This window comes from Tamandua tetradactyla, chromosome 2 (assembly GCF_023851605.1).
Source record: "Tamandua tetradactyla isolate mTamTet1 chromosome 2, mTamTet1.pri, whole genome shotgun sequence".
Classification (NCBI taxonomy): Eukaryota; Metazoa; Chordata; class Mammalia; order Pilosa; family Myrmecophagidae; genus Tamandua; species Tamandua tetradactyla.
In genome coordinates this window covers 210,809,679-210,830,150 of record NC_135328.1, presented here as the reverse complement: position 1 = coordinate 210,830,150, position 20,472 = coordinate 210,809,679, and the positions used below count along the sequence as shown (strand labels likewise).

General features: G+C 52.1%; 1 protein-coding gene across 5 annotated transcripts in view; it reads left to right on the top strand.

Annotated features, from left to right (window-relative positions):
• KAZN (kazrin, periplakin interacting protein) overlaps positions 1–20,472 on the top strand; it is a 1,164,933-nt gene that overhangs the window by 1,114,692 nt on the left and 29,769 nt on the right. For 4 of the 5 annotated variants that reach the window (XM_077151225.1, XM_077151228.1, XM_077151227.1 and 1 more), the window contains one exon: positions 788–911. In XM_077151225.1, the coding sequence (XP_077007340.1) occupies positions 788–911 (124 nt within the window). Of the gene's footprint in view, positions 1–787; positions 1,026–20,472 lie in introns of those variants that run through there. The other variant, XM_077151230.1, reaches the window with a different exon arrangement.

Sequence of the window (20,472 nt, the reverse complement as noted above, 5' to 3'; positions counted from 1 at the left end):
AGCAAATCTAATTAAATAGTGGTAATAATACAGATGTCAGCAGCATTTGCTGAATGCTTAGTGCCCACCTCCTTGCTAAGTGTTCTTATCCTCACCACAAGCCGGGTAGGTCCTCTTGTTGCAGAGGGGTTCCCTAACAGATCCCCGTTCGCTCGGCTTGTGAGGGGCAGACCCTGGCACCATGGCCCACAGCCCCTGTTCATGGTCCCTGTCTCAGCTTCCTGGGGCCGCTGTAACAAAGGAGCATACGTCGTGTGGCTGAAAGCAACCACAGGGTGTCCTCTTGCCGTTCTGGAGGCCAGAACTCCAGAATCAGGAGATGGCAGAGCTGTACTTCTTCCAAAATCTCTAGGGAAGAGTCTGCTCCATGCCTTTTTTCCTGGCTTCTGGTGGCCCCAGCGTTCCTTAGCTAGTGGCAGCCTGAGCCCAGTCTCTGCCTCTTCCTCAAGTGGCCTGTCCTCTCTCTTGTCTTGCAAAGTCACCAGTCGTCTCTGATGAGCCCCACCCCCACCCCCACCCTGCTACCCTACCACCTCATCTTAGCTAATTCCATCTGCACCGACCCTGTTTCCAAATGACATTACATTCAGGGCTCCCGGGTGGGGGGTAGGATTCCCGCGTGTCTTTGGTGGGGGGTGGGGGGGCAGGGCCACGGGGACGCCCTGGCCCCAAGCACAGAGAGCCCTCCCCGCCCCTGCTCCCCCCACGCGCTGCCCCCAGCTCGCCCCTGCGTTGACTTTGTCCTTCTCCCCCCTCGCCCTCGGCCACCGTGCTCCCGACCGCCCAGTCACTAGAGGATCTTGAAGACCAAAAACGGAAAAAGAAGAAGGAGAAGATGGGATTCGGCTCCATCTCCCGCGTCTTTGCCAGAGGGAAGCAGCGGAAGTCCCTCGACCCAGGCCTCTTTGATGGTACTGCCCCTGATTATTACATAGAGGAGGACGCAGACTGGTGACAGCCACTCCCTCCGCCTGCCGCCCGCGGGCGTGGCTGTGCGCGCGGCTGTGCGTGTGTGCGTGGGGGGGGGCGGGCCTGGGCACGCGCGCGCAGGGTGGGGGGGGTGGGGAGGCGGCACCGGGGGTGGCCGAGGGTGGCTGGGCGCCTCTGCCAGCGAGTCCGCCGGTGTGAACCCCCCCACCCCCACCCAGTGCGTCGCCACCTCTGTAATTGATGTACATACTGCAAACCGTGTGTGACTTTGTCAACTCTCTGTTGTCCTTGGAGCGATACAGTTGTACTGTTAATCCGGTTTATTTCATTTCTGTTTTCGTTTTTTTTTTTTTTCCCAATGTATGTTTTTCGTTGTTGTTCTTTTCGTTTCGTTCACTGGGTTGTTTTGGTTTGTTGTTTTCGTTTTCGTTTTTTTTTTCCCCCCTCCCCGCCTCCTCCTTTTTACGAAACTTGAAAACTTGAAGGACTGCTGTGTATCTGTAAATAACAAAACTATTGTTGCTTGTACATGTCCCTTGTCCAAACGGCTACTGCTGGAGCCCGTCTCCCCGAGGACACGGTCTGTTTTGGATGTCCCCACCCCACCCCGGTGTGAACGCGTGGACCAGACCCTGTTCTCGGGGCACGCCCGAGTCACTTTAACCACACGATGCCATGGTCGCTGTCAGGGTAAGAGCTGCTCTCCGCAAAGACTAGCGAGCCCGGCCGGGGGGACTTTTCTCGGCCCCGCCTGTAAGAGGGCACACGGGCTCTCTTTAACGGCCCGCCAGTTTTTAAATTGCGTTGCTCGTTTCTTTCTCCCTTTAAGGAAAAAGAAAATTGTTTCGTTTTAATTTATTTGCACAAATGCAGAAAACCTATTCTATCTAAATTATTACATAAATATCGGGATGTATATTTTTCCATGGGGTGGGTGGGAGCAGGGTGTTTTCTGTGGACTTGTCTGTTCTCTTCTCACGCTGCTGCCAAACCGCGCAAGGTAGAAATTTCGGGTGGCCAGGACCAGGGACCATTGGATTTCAAAGCTTGCTTTTTTCTTTTTTTCTGTTCTTTTCTACTCCACCAGCCCCACTGCCCCTGTCCCTGCATGAAAGGGCTCTCCACTGTCCCCCCCTGCAGCTCTCTCTCCAGGCCTGCTTTACATGTATTTATCTGATCTAGTTCACTGGCCCTGGTCAGCCTGGCCTGACGGATGGGTGCCTGCTCCAGGGTCTGTCTTTTGAGAGAGGTGCAGGGGGAGACACACCCATCTACGGGGTACGACTGCAGGGGCCCTTGGCCTGTGTCGGGGCCACTAGGGTCCTTGAGGGGGTCCAATTCCTCCCTGGCTTTCTCATCCTCAGCTCAGGCATTGGCCACGCAGATGTCATGGGGTGGGGGTGGGGATGTCCATCTCGAGCTGGGGCTCTCGGGGTCACAGTGTCCGGCATCTGAGCCCCCGGCCCTCCCCGTTGTGGCTGGTTCCTCCTGAAGCACTTAGGATTCCCCCCAGCCCTGTCCCCCAACTTGTCACAACAGCCTCACCCCGGGAGAGGAGGGCTGGCAGGAACATCTAGTCTGCCTGTTTGGGGAGCAGTGGTAGCCCCGTTGGGGCTTAGGAAATCATGTGCATTTTTAACATCGGGTGACAGAGAAAATGGGAGCTTCCAAGCAGGGTGTTCCCTGGGTCTAAAACCAGCTTTCCCCTTTCTCTTGACCTTTGAACCCTCCCCTCTCCTTCTCCACCTTAACTACTAACTCAGCTCAGTTCCCCCCCACCCTAGACAACCGGAGTTGTGCTTTCTGCTAACAGGAACATTTTCAGCTCTTAAAAAAGAAGCAAGGCAATTCAAAATTGAGTGTCTCCATCAGAATGGGTTGGGATAGTTTGTCCAAAGACTCTAAAGCAAACAGAAAAGCTCCGGTTGACTGGTCCATTTCCTTCCCACCTGGTGGAGGGGTTGGGGCGAAGCAGGCGGGGCACCCAGACGGGATCTTTCTGTCCTCCACTGGCTAAGCTGTTGCACCGAGCCTGGCGGTGAGGGACAGCGGCCAAAGCTGGCGTCTTTCTCTGCAGAGAAATATTCTAGAAAGTACTTTTCTCCTCCCAATATATTTTTTTTTTTGGTTGATTTTTATTGTTTTCCCCTTTACTTATGAGAAAATGAGATTGCAACCACTCCTGGTAATGATTTAGTAGTTCCTTTTCCATTTCAGTTTTTGTAAATTAGGAGATAATTCTAAAAGTTACTAAGGATGATTTATTTAAGAGAACTACGTCAAATAGAGAATGAGTTATGGGTAACATTAGATGAAAATAACTTTTCCCGTGGGAAAGGTTTCTCAAAGGCATGGATGCAAATATAAAATATTAAAAAAAAATCTAAATAAAGCTTATTTTAAAATATTATTGAATTCTATGTTATTTGATTGCTTCTGTTTTGCTCCGGGTGGGAGGCAAAGCCGGGCCTGACCTGCTCCTTGGAATTCGAGGGCTGGGTCTTGAGAGGGGGACGGGAGGGGCTGAGGAAAGCTGGCTGGATTCCAAGCCCGGGGAGGGGCCGAGGGCCGGGGTGGCCTCCCAGAAGCACCTCGTCTCTGCCACCCTGACCCTAATTCCGAGGAGCTGTGAGTATCTCGGGCTGCCCTGTGGTCCTGCCGCACCTCCCCAGTCAGCTTTCATCCGCCTCCTTCTTCCCCGCCTCGCTCGTCTCAAGGGCCCGGAGCTTGGGGCACGTTACTCCCTGCAGACCTCAGTGGGTTCTGCGTTGTCCTGAGTTCCCGCCCCCCCAGGGGGCTGAGAGGAACCTTAGAGGGGCAGCGAGGGAGCAGCGGGCTTCCTCGATTGAAGCCAGCGCATGCCGGGCTTTTCCGAGCCCACTGGGATCCTCCAGAAGCAAAGCCCCAGGCCTCCCTCCCCCAGCGGGACGCCCCAGTGACGTCCACTCAGCTGATGAGGACAGGCCACCAGGTAAACCCGACCCTGATTTTAGCCAGTGCCCTCATTTTAAGAGGTGGATCCCCCAACTTAAAAAAAAAAAATTCTCCCCAGCAAAAAAGACTGATGGAGGACCCCAGTTTAGTGGGGACACAAATGGAAATGTAGGATCTTAGAATATCAAGAAAGCCAAGTATGTCAGGGCTGCAAGGAACTTAGCAAACATCTTCCCCAACAGTTCTCATCCTGGCCACACATTAGAATGACCTGGGGAGCTTTCAAAAAATATATACTGATGCCCAGGCCATACCCCCAGAATCGGAGTGTTTTCCAGTCTCCTCTGTTGATTCTAATAAGCAGCCAGGATCGGGGCGCATTGGGCTGCTCCAGGGGCAGGTTGCCGACACACATGCCACCACTTCCCTCCTGGGTCTCATGGCAGACATCACCAGTCAATCCAAGAGCTCTTCCCATCAGTCCCAAAGTGGCCTCTGAGCGCTTCACTTTACAACATCTCAGACAGTCACTCCAGTCGATCAGAGTCAGCATACAAGGATAAAGCCTTTTGCTGTGCTGAAACTCACCCAGCCTCCTCATGCTTAACAGATTGGGAAAGCTTTGGTCCAGAGAGGAGTGACCTAGCCACGGTTCTAGCTTACCGCTTCTACAATCATGTGAGCTTCTCAAGGGCCAGGCTATAACTCATTCAAATCTTTGTAGCTCTAATCAAAGGCCACACCACCTCCTTTGGTCAAAGAATCTCCTCTGAAACCTTGCCCCAAATGGTCCAACCTCAAGGGACGCCAGTTAGTCAGAAATCGGAGTAGGACTTCCAGGGCTGCAGTGTACAGCTGCACTGTAGTGCAAAATGTGCCATTCTCCAGGCTACTGCGTGACGGATGCCCTGGGGTGTGCAGTGCCTGACCTGTGTGGCTACTTGGGGGCCCTTCTGTGTGCTCTCCAACTGTGCTGGCAGGCTCCAACAGGTGTAACTAAATAATAGTAACAACAGTAATAGTATCTAACATCTATTAAGCACTTACCTCGAGCCAGGGTCCATGCAATGCACTTTACCTGTATTAACTCTTAACCTTCCAACAGCCTGTGTTCTCAGTAAGAGAACAGGCTAAATGAATTGTCCAGTGTCACAGAGCTAATAAACTAGAAATGGACTTCAAACCTGGGGAGTCTGGCTCCAGAACTCGTTTCTTTAACCTCTCCAGCATCTGGATGGCGAGGGGCTGGGACCACGCCGTTGGCCCTGGCCACTGCCAGGCCTCCTTGGTGCTTGGGTGGGCTCGGTTTGAAACCTCCCCACCCCACCCTCACCCACTAGTTCCCCTGACTCTGGAGAGCCTAACATTGCCATGCATTTGTTTTTGTGATGGAGTCTGTTTTTCTCAGCCTTTTCTCCCAGGCTCGAAAACCCACCCCAGGGAGGAGCAGGTGGGAGAGCAAAGCAGAAGCTGGCCACTGCCGAGCGCTAGCTCTCCGTTCCCCTTCCCGGCCAAAGTGGGCAGGAGAAGTACCTCCATTTGCCCTGTTGTCCGGTTCCTTGCTGCCCCGGTGCCGCGGCAGCCTGGGGGGGTCAGCTTCACCCCCAGTGCGTCGGGGCAGGGTGCCCTTCTGTGCCAGAGGCGGGGGGGATTTGGGCCACTGCTGTGGCTTCAATCAGCCTGGGCTGGGGAAATGCAGGCTTAGTGAGCCCGAAACGTAGGAGGGTCATCAGTCCTCTGAAATATGAGTTGGAAAATCTACAGGCCCTTTCCGCAGAAGGACGCATGCTCACCAAATGGGCCTCGCGGGCACCCCAGTCCAGTCTGTCTGATCCGAACAAATGGCTCTCAGGCTTTTTCACCTCTGACCACCTCGGTGAGCAAAACACTCCATGGCCCCCAACCTCCCACCTGTGCCCATTTTCCGAAGGGAAAAGAACTTGGTGATAATCATCAAGAGGGAACCTATCTCATTAGCTTATTCTTTAGTTTATAAAAGGGTAGATTCATAAAATCAAATGATCAAATAATGCCCTATGAACTTAAAAATAACTTCGGAGTTTTATTAAGCAGCTCTTGAGTAGAGTCAGAAGTTATTTAAATATCAAAGTCACAGACAACACACCATCCATGAGAGGTAGCTGTATAGGCAAACGCGAGAGTGTGGATGGGTGTAAATGCGGTGGCGGTGGGACGTGCTTAATTCACACCTGAACCACAAGGGATCACGTCTCAAACCCCAGTTAGGGCAACTAAGCAACCCTGCCAGCCCCGAGATACCTAATCAATGAGAAAGCTATCCCAAGAGGAGTGATCTTTTAAGAAGCAGGAATAACAGCAACTGAAAATTCTGGCCAATTCGTTCTGAAGATGATAGGACTTCAGTTACCTAGCACCTGCCCAGGGGAAGCGCTGTCATCTTGCCAGGGTGTATGTGGAAGCCACATTTCTGAATCAGAGTCCCTCAGTCAGCACTGGCTAGGTCAAGTTTCAGGATTTGGAAGTCCTTGATTGTTCTCTTAATGGGACACCAGTAAGTAGCGGTTAATGCTCCAGTGCTAGAGAGGCCGTACAATTGCATGTCAGGCTCCCCGAATCCCCAAGGGAAGGTTTGCCTTTGGGGATTGGTTTGTGCACCATCTGGAGAGCCTGTGCAGCCCATCAGTAGCTTGCAGGTCATGCCTGCAGCTCTGGCCCCTCATTTGACTTCAATCAAGCAGTTTAACCTATAAGCTTCAGTGTCCTCATCTGTAAAATGGGTATAAAAACCCTCCCCTCCTCATAGGTGGAGAAATGAAAGCTGAATGAGTTTTGGAGACTGGAGAGAACCAGCCCTATGATTTGTGGATTTCTAACATGTGGGTTTAAGTTCAACCAGGCATGGGAAAAGGTGTGAAGCAGCTTCACACAAGTCTTGAGCCCAGAAATAACTCAATCTAAACTTGTTCCTGGGGATAAAATCAGGGCATGGGGCTGCATGAATGTGACATCTCCAGCTGCCAGGACTGCCCCCATCCTGGCGTCCAAACCCAGTTCCAGTGTTGTTTGTGAGAGAATCCAGGCCTCGGCCTGAACAGGAGGGGCTGGGTGTTTGCCTCTAGAAAACACCCCCAACCTTACATCATTCCCTCCTTCTTGAGTCAAGTTAGAAATACACTCTGCTGTAGGTCTGCAGGGAAATTTAGACTGAGGAAAGCAATTAGGCTGCCCCAGGTTGGGTTCTCGTGGCAGAGGCATCCAGGAACACTCTGCTTGGGTGGTACATTTACAAGCAGAAGTGTTTCAGCACAGGGCCGGGCTCGTCTGATGTGAATTGTGCCTCCGTTTTCATTCAACTTGCAGAGAGAGGACTTGCAATGTCCTATGCATCATTCTAAGTGCTTTACATACAATCCTTCCCACGACCCTCCAAGATAAAATGGTATTACACCCCCATTTTACAGATGAACAAACCAAGGCACAGAGGTGAGGTTCTTGCCCAAAGTCACATAGCTAGGAAGAGACAGAACCGACATTCAACTCCAGCCATCTGGCTCCAAAATCCATGTTCTCAGGGACAGTGCTGTGTGGTCTCTCCATCGTAAGAGATCAGCCACTGCCCCCAAGTTCCCCCTCAGGACAGCTGATGAACAGGAAGCACCAGAGAACTTGGGCTGAGGCCAGGCTCTGAGCAGGCTGGCTCTTTGGGGCTCAGTTTTTCCACCCAATAGAAAATAATGGAATAGATAGGGGTTTGCAAACTGTGTTCCATGGAACCCTGGGGACCCTCAGAAGTGTCTCAAAGGGTTGTCATGGCTGATGTGAGCTCTGCTTGTATCTGTTAGGTACTGGACCTCCATGTAAGGTTCTGTGATAGAAATAGAGCAAGCGAGAAAGCAAATGAAAGAGAGAAGTTTGAGAACCACAAGTGAATAAGTAGTTGCAACCCTGACCATGGCTTGGGTTTAAGATTACAGTTTCCCAGGCCCCACCCCACACCTCCTTTAGATTTTGACTAAGTTTCCCAGTGTGGACTCAGTTGCTCACAGGTTTAGCACAGACCACCACTGGGAATCTTCCCCAAGGGACCATCACAAGGGGGGCTGAAGCCACCTTCACAGGGGAGCCCCCAAGGACACCCAGCAAAGGAGAAACCACATCTGAGCAAGGCCTAGCTGCTTCTAAGGCAGCCCACTGCCTCGGACGTCAGCAGCAGGACCCTGATAGTCACAGAGGTTCCCTGACTCTCCTAGAAGCACACAGCCAAGGGGCGGTAGGTCAGAGTCTGCAGCCCCAGCTCTCAGCACGACATCCACCATCTCAGTCACCCGACCTGAGGCCAATCGAGGCTTCTCCAAGCATCCACTGGGTCTCCATCCTGGCCCACAGGTCAGCCTGGGCCTGGGGCCAACAATGGCTCATGGACACTAGAGGATGAGCTCTAAATTGGCAACAATCCTGTCCAATTCTGGGGACAGTCAGGCATAGAGCCACGTGGGGGGCTCAGCAGGACTGTGCTCTAGCCCTGACCCTTGGGCTCCTGTGGGAGCCTGGCCTTGTCCATCCCCAAGGCCACTACTCAGCTCTGAACTCCTGACCCCAGCTTGGCCAAGGACTTGTTGCGTGACCTCAGGAAGGCCGGCCCAGTAATTACCCAACTGGGGCCTGTGGGGTCTTGGAAGTCCCTGGACATACATGTGGTCAGCAAGGGGGGGGCTGGAAGCAGTTGCATTCTAGGCCCTGTCCCCCCACCACACATGCACTGCCCTTTAGCCTGGAGCTCCAGCTCATTTAGCTTATAGAAGATTCCACCTGAATGCAGATTCTGCAGCTACCAGGAAGGATGAAAACCAAGGCATTAGATCATCTCTAAGCTCCCTCCAGGAGCACTGTTCTCAGGCCCCAAGAGCTCTTGCCACCCACCCATGGGAGAGCCACACCCCGTGGGCACCCCAAGCTCCCCTCCTCACCCCTCCTCACCATCAGTGTGAGATTGTGGAGGCCCCTCCTCAACCCTGGGTGAACAAGAAAGTGGGAATACTACCACCTCCCACCCCACCTCCAGCTTCTGCAGTCCTGCAAATCAAGGGCCAGAAACGAATCTCTGAGATGAACCACAGTAATAGCAAACTGTGCTAGACAATGCCCACCCCCACCCCCGCCCCGGGTCACAGCCCTCTACAGTTTACATCGCTCTTTCCCAGGCAGCCTGGAGTCAGCTTAAGAGCGTAGCTCTGGGCAAACTGCCTGGATGCAAACCTCAGTCCGGCCACTGGCTACCGGTTACCCAAAAGCCAGAAAGGCACTTCTCTGTGCCTCAGTTTCCTTACCTGTAAAATAGGGATAGTAAGATACCTATGGCAGGCAGCAGCTGTCTATGAGTTCATACATATAAGAGAAAGGTTCAGCCCGGGAAGCAGTAAGTGTTTGCCATGATGTTGGTGATGGCGACGATGACAATGACATCATCTCAGCCTTTCAATGACCCTGTGGGGTGGGCAGCTCAGACCCCTTTGTACCAATGAGAAAACTCAGGCCCTGGTAAGTTCAGTAAATTAGTTCAGACTTAGGACCAGAGGAAGCAAGGGTTACAGAGCCGAGCCCACCCTCATATAGCAGATGGGGAGGGACTTATCCATGGCCAGGTGGGGCATAGCGGTTGAGCTGGTTCTAGAACCCAGGGTTCCTGACCCCCAGGCCAGCACCCCGAGCTGCCTCAGACCACAGGGGTCAGCTGGAATTAAAAGTAAAAACTACATAAAATCCCTGGGTCAGTAAGTTTGGGGAACCCCGCACGGTGCCTCCATCCCTTAGAGATTCACTCAATGCATCAGCTTATCAAACCTCTGACAAATCCTGCAGCAAAAGAATTTCACTCTCTTTCTACCTGGTATATCCCAAACTCATCTGACCACAGATCCGTGCCTTCTAACCTACTTCTGTGGCACATCCTCTGGGCAGTATCTGGATGGCAACACCTCTGGGCTCCTTTTAGTTTCAGATTCTGTGCTTTAGGCTCTATGGTTGTGGTTTTGGGAGCTCTTTAAGCATGCTCCTTTTCTGACATTGTTCAGCCCCAGAAAGAACTGATGGTTCCTACGGGACCCCTGTGTGATCAAGAAAAGTATGCCTGAAGAAGAGGTGAGCCAGGTGCAGTGGCAGGCAGGGTCACAACCTTTCACCTGAGCACCCCGTTTGCTCAGAAAATCAGTCAATGTGCAGCATCTGCAGAAGGCAGGAGTCCCCCTGCACATGGGCTGAGATGTGCCCATCCCAGGCAGCAGTGTTTTACTGCTGTCCTAGGCCCCAGCTGTAGATAGAGAGACCAAGCCCATTGGCCCGGGGTCGGGGGTGGAGGGCTGGGGTGGGTTCATCCCCGCCTGCCTTCCAGGGTGTCCTGTCACCCCCCGGCAGCTCTGAGCCTGCCTAATTGCTTTCCCTGGGACAGGCCCTCGGTGCCAGAGTCACATCTAAATTGGCTCTATGCCTGCACGACGCCAGCGTCCTCCCTCGTTAGGAGGCTGACGTCTCTGGGGTGGCGTGGAGCCCGTGGTCAGGGGCAGGCGGGGCAGGAAGGGGAGGAGGCCACCTCTGACAGCTGTCACTGCAGGGGCCAGATCTGGGGTGACAGGGGCGGAAGCTTGTGCAAGCCAGAGGGGACTCGAGGGCCTCTACAAATGGAAGGTCAGAGATAACAGGCGCGTGTCACCGATGGCAGCTCACCTGTGCAACTTAATTTCCAGTTCCCGCCGTCTCTCCTTGTGTGTGCAGGAGACACGCACTCAGCTTCAGCGACAGCTGAGCCAGCAGAAAGGACAAAAGTCATTCGCTGCGGGGAAGGGCAAGGAGGAAAGACCCAGGTTTTGGAGCCATGTACCTGGCTTCAAACCCAGATAACCACTTATTAGCTGTGTGACCCTTAACCAGACACTTAACTAGTGTCCCTTTGAGCCTCGGTTTCCCCGTCTGTAGTGTGGAGATAAAATCCCTAGCTCGCTGGGCTGTTGCAAAGATGAAATAACAGATGGATCTCAGTGTCTGGCAGGCCACAGCAGCTGGTTTCCATCACGCAAGATACTCAGGTGAGCGGATGCATGGGCGAGTGAGCGAGGCTCTGAGTCCTGACCGTGCCCTCTGTACCCAGCTGCTTGGCTTTTCCACGCTCCCCTTTCTTCCTCTGGAAGACGGGGCCTCTGTGAACATTGCGTCCCTCCCCCGGGGAGGATGCAACAAACTCTCACCAGTAAACCTGGGAAGCACCCGGCAAGCGTTAGCCATCGTGCCCGCGAAGGCCTGTTCAAGCTGAAATGACTTTTTATTATCTGTTCTTTTTGACCCTCTCTGGCAGCCCCGCACTGCCAAGTGCCTTGGGCTGATAAAGAAAGACAAGGGCCCCTTTTGCAAGCACCCCACTGCCACTCACTGGGCGTCCACATGCCTCATTCCAACTATTCCTCGAACTCGGAGGCCAGCAGGGGGCCAGAAAGATGGGAGAGTCAGCGAGGGGGGCGGTGAAGGACCAGAGTGCATACTCCCCACCTCAGGGAAAGACCCCTGCTGTAAAGTGAGGTAAAGTGTCCTAAGCGAGGCTGCCAGCCCACTGTTCCCGTAGATCTTGATTTCTTTCAAGAGAAACCAGAAATATGGACTGTCCATGTGGTACCCCCAATTCTTTAGTATTGGTAAATAACTTTTTAAACTTTTGTTTCCATTCCAAAACATTGTTTCCAGGGGGAAAAAAATTCATGGCCCAAATCCGTGCCAGCGTGGGATCATGCAACCCCAACAGCCCTTGACAGCCCTTGTTTTCCCCTTTGATTGTAGACTCCCGTGGGGCCTGGCTGGCCAGAGTACCCCAAAATTCAGCACCTGAGGGCCCTCCTGCCCTTCTCTCCTTGGGCAGCCAGGCATCAGGGGGCAGCATTCCTTTCTGAACCCAGAGCAACGTTCTCCCAGGGGCAGGGGGGAGGCATCTTCACTCAGGGCTCTCTGCTCTCCCCAGCCCCCCACAGCCCATTACAACCAGAAGAGCAGGCCTGGGTCCGCCCGCCTGCAGCTCGAGGGCCCAGCCGGGTGACCCAGCCATTTCTCATGGGCTCCGCCAGGGTCTGTGGGACTCAGAGATGAGGGTAGAGGACATGTTCAGGGGAAGGTGCTGTTGAGCCTGTAATAGAGTGGGTCTGTACTCTGGCAGCGGTCCTAGGGGGATGCATGGGCCTCAGTGAGGAGAGTGGATGCAACCCAGAGACCCAGGGGTACAGACAGAGTGTCAGGCTGAGGACTAAGGACAAAGGCTGCTCCTTTGCACTGGAGAGGAGGAGATGAAAATTGGGAATGGGTAGTATGATATGTCTTGCTGCCATTTACTGTATGCCTACTGTGTTGGGTGTGTGCTGGGCCTTTATATACGCTCATTCAGTCATTCAACAAGCATTGGGTGAACACCCTCTATGTGCCAGCTCAGGGCCGAGGGCTGACGGTACATAGAGACATGAAGTAACATGAATTTATCTTATGTCGTCCTTACCAAAACTATACGACATGTGTACCCTGACAGAGAGGAAACTGAGACCCAGGGAGTTGACATGAATAGCCCAGAGACCCAGGAAGCAGTGGAACAAGAATCAGAACCGTGGTCTAAAACACTATTGCCCCACGCCACTTTCCATGCAGATGCAACTGAAGCTGATGAAACCTTGAACAGTTAGAATAAGGTTTTGTTCGCTAATTCCCAGATGGCATCAGCATCACAATTAAGGAGGTCATAGAGAAAGGGAGAGAGAAGATTTACCCACCGTAGGGGAGGGCAGTTCCCAGGACACTTTACCTCATGCAAGGGCTCTGGCCAACCCCACTGATGGGCCGGAGGAACGTGCTGCCCACGTTGAGCAGCCTGGCTGTCAGCCGGGGGCCACGGGGGGCCACGTTCCAAGGTGCATGATCCGAAGGCAGCATCCACCTTGCAGCTGCTCAAATAAGCCAAAATGAGCACCCAGTTTTCTCCTTGACATTTTTGTATCCAATGAAGTAAGTGCTAAAGTCGTAAGAATATTCGAACCACGGGGGTCACCAAAGCTCCCTTCCTTTAGCAGGAAATCAAATGCTGCTCATAAACATGTTTGTTTTCCCTAAATCAGCCTTGGTGCAATAATTAGGTAAAAGTCACTCACAACTGGCTTAGGAAATCTCCAGGTGGCAGCTGAGGAGCTGTTTGAGAGGTAGCCAGTTGGACAGTCTGCATTCACTGTTCGATGAATGAATCCTATCAATGGCCACACGCGCGCATGCACACACATGCACACACACACACACACACACACACCAATACCTCTCTCTGGCAGGAGACAGGGGAGGGTTTGAGGATCTGACTCGGGGCGGGAAGGGGCGGAGGAGCGTTCCCAGGTCCCAGTGAACAAATGGACAAGGACTCACCCTGACCGCAAAGGGTCCAGAGCCCACATGGCTGGCGGGAGGAGGCTGAGCTAAGCCAGAAAGAACCTGAGATGGCTGGAGGTGCAGGAAGGAGCTGGGGCTCAGTGAAGGGAAGAGGCAATCCTGTGAAAATCCGGTTAGGGAGCTGCGACTCAGAAGGGCCATTGGGCCCACAGCTGCCCACCCCCCTACTTTGCTTCTCGGATCTGGACAGATGCAAACTGGCACCATCTCTCCATGGGCACGTAGGGAAGAATCATTCTCCCCGCATGGCCTCTGCTTAAAGATGCCCTCTAACTCCTCACGGGATCCAGTTTTCAGGTTCACCCTCTGGTTGAAGTTTACGTGTCAGTAAAGAGAAATAGATACAGGAAGCAACCGGCCAGAATACCTCTCTGCTGCCAGCAATAAAGGGGGAAGACAGGCTGAGGTTGCAGGTTAGACTAAAAGAGGGACTTCCCAAATGGTAGGCACCAGTTGGCAATAGAGTAGGTTAGCAAGGAAGAAAGAGGAAAGGTTTTTTTAATATATTTATAAAAAGCATAATGTAGTCACCATCGGATACCTGGGTTTGCCCTCTGCAGACCTCCTTTCAAGCCTCCTCCTTCTAAGCCCATGCAATTGGGAAACACTTGCCAAGAAATGGGTGCAGTGCATGGCTGGAGCCTTGCCAACCCCAGGAAATCAATTTCTTGTCCTTTAGGAAATTCTCAGGGTGTGGGAGGAGGGACTGGTGGGAAGCGGTGACTGGCAGGGGGCCCCCAGTGTGTGTGTCGGTGGGGACAGTTGTGCTCAACTGTCCCCAGACACGGCCACACACGGTCAACCTTCGCAAGGCAGCAGCACTGAATATGAGGGGAGAGGAAAGTATTTAATATATATTTTTTAAAGCATAAAGTAGTTGTCATTAAGTAAAAGTAGAATTCCATCGGACTTTTCTGTTTCACAGTTTAGTGCATTTTTTAGGACATGTTGGGATGGGGGTGCCATCAGCTCCCAGCTCAGGGCCCCTGGGGTTAGGGTACTGGGGGGCTGTCGAGGGGCAGGGGTGCTGCCTCTGCTCTCCTCCGGGGCCGGCAGTCGGCGCACCCTCAGCCCCAGCAGCTGCTTACTCAGGGGCCCACCCGGGACCCTTCTCCTCATGCTGTTAACCCGGTGGTCTGAGCCCGCCCACCCCCGCCTTCAGCACATCTTTCGTAGGCATCGTGATGATGGTTCCAGAAAAACCCCTACATCCAATGCACAGGCCATTACCAGGCCATAAGAGGTCACTTTTTCATATTAAAATGCAGGGTTTAAAAAGTGAGAATTCAGCTTTTGGCTCCCTGAGTGCTGACAGGGGCTCTCCTGCCACTTCCCAAGGGCGGGGAGACTTGACCAGAGTGACCAGCCCAGGGAGGGGGTGGGGGGAAGCAGGGGGGGGGGGGGCGGGCAGGGCTCTCTTGGTGCCATGGGGAGGGCGGGGGTCCCTCGGGGCAGCCACGCTGCACGCTCAGGGGGGCTGCCAGGGCACGGCGCCACCTCCTCCTTCTCCCTGCCTCCTCTAGCTGGGGGGAAATGTGGTCTGGGGTCGAGGTGGGGAAAACAGGTGAGGGGGATGCGGGCGCTCCTTGTGTCCCCTCTGAACACAGGGAAGGAAGACTGGCAAGGAAGTGAGGTCATTTCCCAGGGAGAAAGGGGGGAATCAGTCTCCCCAGGACTCAGGGTTCCACCCCTAGGGCCGCTGCTCACAAAGCAGGAGGCGGAACACCTGCTGGGTGACCTTGGGAAAGCCATCAACTTCTCTGGGCTTTTCCGGCCATAAGCAGAGGCAAATCATTGTGTTCCCCTTCCCCATGGTGGTGTGAGGAGTCCCGGGGCCAGGATGAAAGTTTGGAATTAAAGGGGCCTTAGCATGTAGAACCCCAGTCTCCCCACCTGTAAGGGCACACACAGGTGGGGTGGAGGCTGGTCCACCTGTAAGAGGCTTTGCTCAGCTAGGGGTGGCTGGAGGCTGCCCTTACACGCCCGATTCCCAGGGCCAGCTCTGGGGATACAAAGATGAATGAGGGACCCATCTAACCCGTGGGAATCCCGGGGAACAGACTTGGGCACTGTCGATGCCAAAGCAGGTGAAAAACTTTGCCAGCGAGACATGCCCGCAGGCGAGCATTCCCCACCTCTGCGCGTGCAGCCCACAGTTCGGGGAGGGGTTCCACCTAGCGGCAGGGGTGGGTAATGCAGAAGGCTTCTTGGGTGGAGGAAGCGGCAAAGTGCAGGGGTTTGCAAGCGGGGGGAGGGGGGTTGCCCCCAGGGGGGCACTCAGCCATGTCTGGAGACATTTTTGATTGTTGTGAGTGGGGGGCTGCTCCTGTCACCTAGTGGGGAGAGGCCAGAGATGCTGCTAAATAGGACAACCCCCACCCCAGGGAATTACCTGCCCCCAGGTGTCAATAGCACCAAGGTTGAGAAACCCTCTGTGGGGGGGGAAAGAGGAATGAGAGCCCGTGGCGCATTTGGGGACCCCCAGGTGGCTTTGATGGGGCTGGAAGGCGGTGTGGAGGAGGTGGTCGGGTGGGAGATGAGCCTGAAGAGGGAGGCTGCTCCCTGCCTCTTCCTTCCTTCCTCCTTCCAACCAGGATTTAGAGGCTCGCTCAGTTCGGGGCACACACAGGCTCATGGACTCCTCATATCTCTCTCTCCCCACCCCATGCCTGGTGACATCTCGTTGGAAACTTGAAATTGGCCCCGTGGGGGTGTTCACACCAGCCACAGAAATCAGCAAATGCTACAGATCAGTGCTTTCTTTTCTTGAGCGTGGCTATTGACCATTTGCCAGCACACCCGGGTCCTGGGCCCTTCCTGGCACTGGAGATGCCTCGCGAGCAGAGGCCCAGGGCCTGCCCTCGTGGAGTGGATAGTCGAGTGGGGGACATGAGCATTAACCAGAGGACACGCAGCTTTGTTCGTTAATTTCACCTGTGAGAAGCGCTGTGCAGGCTAGGCACACGCGTGCGCATGTGCGTGTGGGTTGGTGGCTGTGTGTTTGTGAAGTGAGAGGCAACACTTAAACCGAGCCCTGAAGGCAGCCCAGGAGTGCCTTCGACTTCCAGGTGCAGCAGACGGGAGATGGCGGAGGGAGTCAGGATGGCAGGGGAGGGGGAGGGGCAGGGGAGGGGGAGGGGAGTCAGGCTGACAGGGAGTCCAGGTCCTGGCCTCTGTCCTCTCAGCCCGGAGCTGGCCTCTGCCAAAGTTCACCACCCCTGCCCGTGTGCCCTCCCAGGCCGGCAGTCCCTTCACAGTCCCCAGACTGTGGGAGTCAGGTGGAGTGTTCCTGATCGTAGAAGTAGTACCCGGGCACCGCGGTGTTTGGTAAGTCATCCTAAAAGACAGAACAGAGCCCCAAGTTAGGAACTGTGGACACCCATGTTCCCACTGGAACCCTGCCTTTCGCCATCGCAGGTCTCTGTGTCCTACAGTGTCAGTGTCCTGGTTGTTCGGTCTGTCTCTGTGGCTCTCTGTGTGCCTGTCTCTCACCATGACTCATGACTGAGCTTCTAGGTCCCCAGCTCGGCAGGGTCAGTAGCAATTTCCCAGTGGTAGAGAGCAGCTCCTCACACCCCGTTTGCCATCCAGTCTCTGGCCAGTTTCAGCAATCCTGGCCAACTTGCTCCTATAACAAAGCATAAGTACACGAGACCAAGGAGAAGGGTCGCTTGAATAGGTTCTTCTATCCCAGGAGCCGGGAAACTTGGGGTTGAGACTCAGCTTCCACGCTAATTTGCTGGAAACATCAGTTCACCTCTCCATGTCTCACTTCTTATCAATGAAATCTGTTCATGCTTTGCTCCTTGATCCTTGGAAGAGAGCAAGAGAAACTGAGGCATCCCCATGGGAATATCCAAGAGACCTCACCTTCATTTGAAACAAAAATGAGTAGAGCAGGAAGGTGCTGAGCTGGAGAGAAGGGAGAAGGAAATGGTATTGCCCTACTGTGTACCCAGCCCGGATAGTACAGAGATGGAAAGACTTGCTGCTGACCGAAGGGACTCACTTTGTGGCAGGGTAGATGGACAGACCCAGGGGCTGGCCACCCAGCAGCGTGTGAAGCCTGCTGCGTGGACGGTGCACACAGCGAGAGGACTACCACCCCCAGCACACCGACAGCGACGTTCTCTGCAGGACCTCCCTCTACAAAACAACTAAATCTTGAGTACAACACACTTCTAAAAGTACTATGTGGTTCACAAAAAGTAAGAGAAATCCCCAAGTTTCCCCCATCCCAAAACAAAAAGCTTAAGCTAAAACCAGAACAAGACCAGGGAGGGATGACCACAGGCAAAAGTTGGGGTGGCCTCAGGGACAGATGCTGATAACAGGACTGAAGACAGGAGATTAAGCCTTGAGCTGAGACTCATTCAGCCAGGACCTCCCTAAGGGGAAGGCAGTGGACCCAGTCCCGGGTATCAGCCCCAGACCCTCTTCCTTCTTCACAGAAGGTGCAAATGTGAAGCCTCTTTGGAGGGAAGGTCAGCTATTTAGACCCAAGAGGGTCCCATAAATTAATATCGACTATAAATTCACCGTGAGTGAGAGTCAGCAGACACCACTAGAAATTTAGACCCTCCAACGTCTTTTCAGATGTAATAATTACCAGATACCAAAACCAAAATAATCTGTATGAATACTTGAAGAAATATAAGATAGAGTCACAAACATGAGCAACAAGAGACTACCCAAAAAGGCCACCCAAACTTGAAAAAGAAACAAACTGACCTTTTATTAAAATATATATGTATAATTGTAGGCATTATTAAGTCAAAGAATGGATTAAAGAGCAGACCAAATAGCTAAAGAGAGAATTAACATATTGGAAATTAGATGTAAAGAAATTACCCAGAAGGCAATGTGGAGAGACGGGGAGATGAAACATACACAGGAGAGATTAGAGTTGCTTGATCCAATACAATAGTCACCAGCCATATGAGCCTATATAGGTTTACATTTGAATTAATTGAAATTTCATTAAGTTAAAACTTCAGTTCCTCAGTCACACTAGCCACAATTTCACGTCCTCATAGCCACATGTGGCTGGTGGCTGCCGTTTTGGACAGTGAGGGTTATGCAATATTTCCATCCTCACAAAAAGTTCTATTATACATCTCTAGGATAGAAGATAAGGAGGATGGAATTAGAAAGTCCAACTCATGTCCAATCAGAATGAAAGAAGGAGAGAACAAAGGGAATGGAAAGAGGTAATATTTTAACAGAGGAAAAATGAGAGTTTTCCAAAATGGAACCCATAGTACAAGAAGCACAGTTTATGTCGAGCAGAATAAATAGAAATCCACATCTAGCCATGTCTTAGTGAGACTGCAGAACACCAAAGACAAAGAGAAAGGTAGCTAACAAAAGAACAACAATCAGACTGACAGCTAACATCTCAACAAAAAGGAACACAGAAGATGGTGGGGCAATGTCTAAATGGGCTAAAAGAAAATAGCTGTCAACCTAACTGTGTCCCTGGCAGAGCTCTTTTTAAGAACAAGGGTGAAATAGAGACACTTTTCGTTAAGAAAAAGTTGAAAGAGCTTACCACCAAAATGCTTTTAATCAAAGGAACTTTTAAATCATGTTCTTCAGGAAAATTACCCCAGAAGGAAGGTCTTAGATACAAGCAGAAATGATGAAAAAGTAATTGGTACACATGTAGGTGAATTATTTTAAGAAAACGTTATCAGTATGAGATGATGATGATGTCTAAATTGTGATGTTCTAAAAAAGGGCAGAACTAAAACACAGGACTAGTGGTAGCAGGTGGGACAGGGAGAGTAATCAGAATAAATTTGTTTTGAATACCTCTTCTTATTCAGGAGAGCCATTAGTGTATTGATCAATCTTGGGTTTCATTAATTTAAATACACGTAGGAAGTTGTCAAGGGTAACCATTAGAGGAGAGGTTTTAGAACTTCAGGGTGCATCAGAATCCCCTGGAGAGCTTGTTAAAACAAGCTGAGTGTTGGACCCCCACCCCCAGACTTTCTGATGCAGGGGGTCTGGAGTGGACCCTAGAATTTGCATTTCCAAAGTTCCCAGGTACTGCTGATACCACTGGTCCCAAGAACACACTTTGAGAACCAGTGCACTAAAAGTATAGCAATAGAGGACTTAACTTCCAAACCAGCAAGGGGGATGGGGGTGGGGAGAAGGGAACAAAGAAACAAAAAAATCAATCTTCCATTTAGACTAGTGCTGTCCAATAGAATATAATGCACTTTACATACATAACTTTGGGGATTTTCTATTAGTCACATTAAAAAGTAAAAAGGGCAGATGGAATTAATTTTTAATATATTTTTATTGAGATATCTTCATGCTCACGTAGTCTATCCAAAGTATATGAAATTAATTTTAATAGTATGTTATTTAGCCTAAATACATCCAAAACAGCATCATTTTGCCATGTAATCAATATTAAAACTTTACTAAGATATCTTATGTTCCTTCTTTTTGAAGTCTTCAAAATCCAGTATGACTTTTTATACTTAGAGTACCTCCCGTTCCAGGTGCTCCATAGCCACAGGGGGTCCCTAGCTGCCGCACTGGACAGGTGTGAGCCTGCAGAGCCCAGAGGCCCCCACTTGGTCATTGGACATCCACATGGGCCAGGCACTAAGCTTCGCCAGCATCATTTCATTTAGTCGTCACGCTGACCCATGAGATTAGGCATTCTTATCATCTGCTTCACTGAAGAGGAAGCTGAGGCCCAGATCTAAACCCTTCCCCAAGATGGTGTGGCCGGCAAGCAGCAGAGCTGGGCTCCAAGCCCAGGTCTCTCATATTCCAAGGCCAGCCTCGGAACCACGAGACTAGGGGTCAGCAAACTTTCTCTGTAAAGAATAAGATGGCGACTCTTTTAGGCTTGGTGGGCCCGACAGTCTCTTTGCAGCTGCTCAGCTCTGCCACTGGGGTGTGAAAGTGGCCTTAGACATTGTGTAAGAAATGGGCATGGCTGTTCCAATAAAATTGTGTTTACAAAACCAGGCAGAAGGCTGATTTTGGCTCCTGGGCTGTACTTCGCCAACCTCTTCCCTAGGCTAATACCACTGCTTCTCTAGACCCATTGCAGGGAATACCACTAAGATTCTGGGGGGGGGGGGGGTGAATTTTGGGTGTCCTAGTTTCCTAGGGCTGCCATAACCAAGTACCACAAACTGG